The sequence below is a fragment of the Corvus hawaiiensis genome, chromosome 13, assembly GCF_020740725.1.
Source record: "Corvus hawaiiensis isolate bCorHaw1 chromosome 13, bCorHaw1.pri.cur, whole genome shotgun sequence".
Classification (NCBI taxonomy): Eukaryota; Metazoa; Chordata; class Aves; order Passeriformes; family Corvidae; genus Corvus; species Corvus hawaiiensis.
The window spans coordinates 4,916,433-4,921,906 of NC_063225.1; the positions used below are offsets into that span (position 1 = coordinate 4,916,433).

At 41.2% G+C, this 5,474-nt stretch overlaps 1 protein-coding gene across 1 annotated transcript; it reads left to right on the forward strand.

Moving 5' to 3' along the window:
* The first annotated feature begins 205 nt into the window (after nt 1-205).
* On the forward strand, nt 206-5,300 carry BCL2A1 (BCL2 related protein A1). The gene is made up of 2 exons (XM_048318333.1): nt 206-752; nt 2,213-5,300. Exons 1-2 carry the CDS (start codon nt 333-335, stop codon nt 2,315-2,317), a joined length of 525 nt encoding a protein of 174 aa, XP_048174290.1. The 5' UTR covers nt 206-332; the 3' UTR covers nt 2,318-5,300.
* Nucleotides 5,301-5,474: the final 174 nt, after the last annotated feature.

A 5,474-nucleotide genomic window follows, 5' to 3' on the forward strand; every position in this document is an offset into this window, starting at 1 on the left:
CCAAACCTCTGCTAGTGGTGCGTAGCAAAAGTCCCTAGGAAATACCAATTTATGCTGCTAAAGAATGCGGTAAAATCTGGTCAATTTTAGAATCACACTACTTGGAGAAATAAATCACTCAAGACATAAAAGGAGACACTTTTTCTTTCATTTCCTCTGTGACATATTCCCCAACGCACACCATTAAGTCACTACCTTTTACAGGAAATTCTGTGGTGAAAGCAGAAAGATTCCATCAAAACCAGACGAAACAAAACCGGCTGCATGTCCTGTGGCTGCTCACTGCCAACCCTGATTAAGAGAGGTGAACTGCTCTCTGCATTTCATATTGAATGGAAACTGCTGAGTTCTATTACGTTTATTACTTAGCTCAGGATTATCTGCAATATGTGCTCCAGGAATCACATCTTGGGCCAGCCCAGACCAGGGTTGCTCATGTCTTGAGAAGCATTGCATCTTCCCTGCAAGACCAAACCGAGGAAGCTCTCAGGCCACTCCTGGACAGGATTGACATCACCTCTGTAGCTGTTGCCAAGAGAATTTTCAATGGAGTCATGGAGGAAAAGTTTGCTGATGGAAATACTAACTGGGGACGAATTATGACCATATTTACGTTTGGAGGTCTTCTCACCAAGAAGCTTCAAGAGCATGGGGTTCAGCTGACTGCAGAAGAGAAGGAGGAGATCTCTTATTTCATCACAGAGTACATCATAAACAACAAAGCCGAATGGATTGATGCAAACGGTGGCTGGGTGAGTTTCACATTTTTCACCAAAGTCTAGATTAGAAGATTTCATTTTATTATTGGTATAGACACTGTCAAAACAATTTTATTCAGGGTTTCATTTGCTGGTTTAATATTTGGTGCCTGGAATTCTCATTGAGACTTACAGTGAGAGCTTTTCTTCTGCTTTAAACAGAACAGTAAGAAAAGACAACTTTCTTTTTAAAAGGCATTTGCCAATTTTGAATCACAAGATCATATCATAATTCAGGTTGAAAAGGACCTTAGAAAATCATTTGGTCCAGCCTCCTGCTCCACGCAGGTTAAACTAGGCGTACCCTGAAATTTCCATTATTAAATCTAAAATTAAGTGCCATCCTAAGGTCAGTGCAGCAATTCTGCTTTCATAGAGGAGTTGGTCCAAAAATACTTAAGTTCAAGGTAAGGGAAGAATACACAGGTGTGATTCTCACAAATCAGGTCAGCACTTCTGCTGTGGATTTCAACAAAGCCATTATGTAAGCCTCTAAATCAGTTTTACTTACAGCAAATGTACAGGTAAGTACAACTGCTGTTAAATCTTTTGTTTGGACTGAGATTATCCTAGAACTTCCATCTATGAATGGTCAATGCTGAGAAAAAATCTTGTGAATAAGTGGATTATTTTGCCAAGCTGCTGAAATTCCAATTCTGCCAGGAAGGGAAAGTCCCTTTTGCTTTGCAAAGCTTCATCATGCCAATACTTTTTTTTTTTTTTTTTTTTGCAGTTAGGGGAATCTGAGAATCAATGACACCAGTGTCAGTTATTTCCTTGGTACTTTTTCCCTTTACTTATATGTAAATGTTACTTTATCTTTCCACCCCCTCTCATCCCACTTCTCTCATATTTCCTATTACTTTTTTTCCCCCTGATTTATTTTTTCGTGTCTTGCTTTTTGGTTTTTTTTCTTTCTGCTTGTTTAAATCCTTCTCTGTCTGTAGCAGCAAGAAAAGGTGATAGTGACTCACGGCCCCTTGATGCATTGGATTTATTATAAAGGCTTCTCTTTCCATCTCTTTCAAATAGAGTCAATTTTATTTAAGAGAAGTATCAACTCCTGGCAACATTCTGTCATAACAGGTGGCTCATCACACCAGAATAGGGAAGCTTAAAGGAAGATATTTCTGAGTGTATTACTACACCAGAAACATAGTACTTGTACCTTCCTGGAAGATGTAGGCTCAGATGATAGAGTTCATGTTTGTTTTCTATTTACACAGTGAGAGCATAGTCCTGACTTGGAGACAAAACAAACATTCAGCAAGGTGCAGCTATTTCCAGCTACTGTTTTTAAAGCCCTATTCATCTTTTAGAGGTGGAGCCCTGAGAAGCTGTCCCTCAACACACAGGGCTGCAGCACTGTGTTAATCTGACACTAGCAGATGCGGTGCGGTTTCCCTACATGTTGTTTTTAAACTGTCCCTGACTGTGCCTGTTCTTTTCCACAGGAAAATGGCTTCCTAACAAAGTTTGAAAGAAGACCACTACTGTCTTTCTCCAAAATCACAGCCCTACTCATAGTTGTTGTTTCCTTGTTCAAAAAGTACTACTGAAGTAAAAGGATCTGCCATTCACGTGTAACCTAGATACTGCCACAAGCTTCACTTCTCAGCCTTCCTCCAAGCAATATCAACAAGAGAATAATTTCCTTCCCTGATCTGTTTTTAATTTATTTGTATTTATTTTGACTAAATACAATGTTTAACATGCTATCCTAATTACCAAATCTGAAGATGAGATCCTTCCAAAGGGGAATCTGCACAACATCATGCAGAATTCAAGTCCACCTTTCCAGGCAGGATTGCTTTGAGATCATTTTCCACATGCAGACAGCTCTTGGAATCTCTTTAGCATCTCCATGAAAGGACATTGTTTTAGTGAAATACAATCCAATGGGTTAAGAAACAAGTTTTTTATGTCATTTGTTTTGTAAATGAAATACTACTGTAATGCATTTTATTGCAACCTCTGTACAAGAAAAAGGGGGGGGGGGGGTGGTTTGTGAAGAAAAAAAATGGGAACTCCAATATTGAAGTGGGTAGTAGAAGTTACTGACACAGACTAAGCAAATTCTATGGGAAGGACTGTTTGTGGGAGCTAGCAACTTAAAAACGTGCACTCACTTACTGTTAATGCAATGGTATGTGTTTTTGTGCTGTATTTTTTTAATTGCTCACATCTACAATGAATGTTCTTTCATATTTGTGTGATGTAGTCATCTGGCTGACTTTTTTTAAACTAGACATTTTAAAATAGGCAAGTACAGGATATTTTTTAAATGAGAAATTTGTGTAAATACACTAATATTTTAAGAAAATACATTAAAATATGTATTTTAAAGGTCTCATTTTTTCCATAAAAAACTGGAGCATGGGAAAAGATCTGCCTGAGTAAGATAATCTTAGAAAAGTTATCACAATGCTACTGGAAAATCCAAGTAGTTTATGGGTTTGACCTGATGTCCATGGATGTCAAGACATTCATTTTCTGTAGTACTTTTTAGGTACTATCTGGTAGCTTGTATAAGGAACAGGTGTCTTGTGGCAAAATGGATTAACTGGATCAGCTCCGATGACAGTATTAGTGTTTTGGGACATATCATAAAACTCAGCAAATTCAGAGAGTGACATAAGAGACTTCCAGGTTTTTACAGTCTGGGGCAATTAATGTTTTTACTCAAATTCCATTTGCTTTCAAAGGCTAAACAGTAGTTCTTCAAGAATTCATTCTAGAACGGTTTTCTCAGCTGTAGTGACTTTCCATTAGGGAACTAAGGCCGGGTCTAAACACTCTTCTTCTTTTTTTAGACATGTTGGGAGGTGAACCAAACTGAGCCAGCAGCTGCCTGTGGCACACAACAGCATTGTTCTCTGAGACAAATCCTGTAGAAAATCCAGGCTTTATGACACTGAGAGAACAAATCAGCCCCTTCTGGTAATGGGCTCTCCATCTTTCATCTCAATATAAGACTTTGTTTTTGCAGTAAGAACAATTGTTTACTAGAACAACCTGCCCAGGGATGTGGTAGAGTCCCCCTTCCTTGGCACTTGTCAGGATACAACTGAGAGGACACTAGATAGTTTCATCTAGGCTCCCTTTTCCAGGAAAGGTTGGGCCACGTGAGCTTTCAAGGTCCCTTCCAGCCTGAGTTGTTCTGTGATTCCATGGTCTAACGTGCTGGGTTTAACCAGGGAACACAAAAAGATGTTAATGTTTGTTAGAATATGGATTTCTCCCTCCCCCTCCCCAGCGAAAACAAAAAATATTATCTAGCATGGAGGCAGGATTTGTGAAGTAAACTTTGGCAGCATTCAGAGGGCAAGGGACAGCTAAAGGAAAATGCCCACCTCCAGAACACCTATGGAAGCACCTGTCAGAAATGACATGTTATGACATATGTGTCTTTATTAGCAGTCTAAGTCTTCATGGTAAGAACAGCAATTCATACTCAGTTCCTTTATGAGCACTATTGCAAGCACGTTAGCTAACACCAATCTATTAATACCGCATCCACTTCCTTTTACACTGATCTAGTAACCTATTTTATACCCAGAAGTACAATCTTTTAGTTAACTATAAAGGGTAACTGTGTCTTTTCAAAATGTAGGTGACACAATAATTTGAGAACTTGCCTTCATGGTAAGGGCAGGGCTTAAACAAAAGAAGCCTGGATCATTAATGGTCCAGTGGGCTCCAGGTTAACGTCATCAGGACAAAACCTCCTTTTGCTCTACACTGAAGGGCAAGAAAAGCAGTGATGAGATGTACCACCCCAATTCTAAGCACAGTAAAATGTCTGAAAACAGCAGGGCTTTTAGCTAAGTTTTATAAAATAACACAAATATAACTGTCATGTAGTTATCCATACATGACACTGAGTAGTGCCCAGGTCCTGGGGCACTGCAGTTCAAGCGATCCTTGGATCTGCCAGGCTATTCATGGGAGAACAAAGTGCTGCTTCTAGAGCAAAAGGTGAGGTCAAAGAGCTGTACAATGGCACAGCTCATGACTTCATCGATGCACCCAGTAGCTAAATTGAGATGTCATCAAATGCCACATAGAAGAGATTTATGAAAACACCTGTTCTCCTATAGAAATGTCTCTTTCTGTGCTTAAAATCACAGAATCAGGTTGGTAAAAACTTCTGAGGTCATTGAGTCCAACCTCTGACTGGTCACTGCACTGTCAACTGGAGCACGGCACTAAGTGCCACATCCAGGTCATTTCTTGAACACTTCCAGGGATGGTGACTCCAGCACCGCCCTGGGCAGTTAAAGGTGTGTCGGACCCAGGGGCCTCCCTTGGGACACAGCGATGTGGCCAGCACACCTTCCCTGTGGGCACAGCACCTGGGCTGGACACCGATGCCCACTGGAGCCACAGGCACAGCGCTGTCCTTCACAGCCTTCCCCAGAGCCTGTGGCCACCGCCGAATGCCGCAGGGATATGAAACTACTTAGTAGACGGTGCTAAAACATCCCGCCGAAATGTACTTTCCCTTCCTACAGCAAAATTAGAGAAGGGGAAATTCTTTGCTATCTGCGCCAGGCAAAAAAAAAAAAAAAAAAAAAAAAAAAAAAAAAAAAAAGCAAGCTGGTGTTGGCAGGGGCTCTCCAGCACGGTGGGGCCGCTGCCAGCCGGGCTCGCAGCGGTGACCGGGCGGTCCCCGGCCGCCCCCCCGGCCCTGCCCGGCTCCGCCGCGGGCCCGCC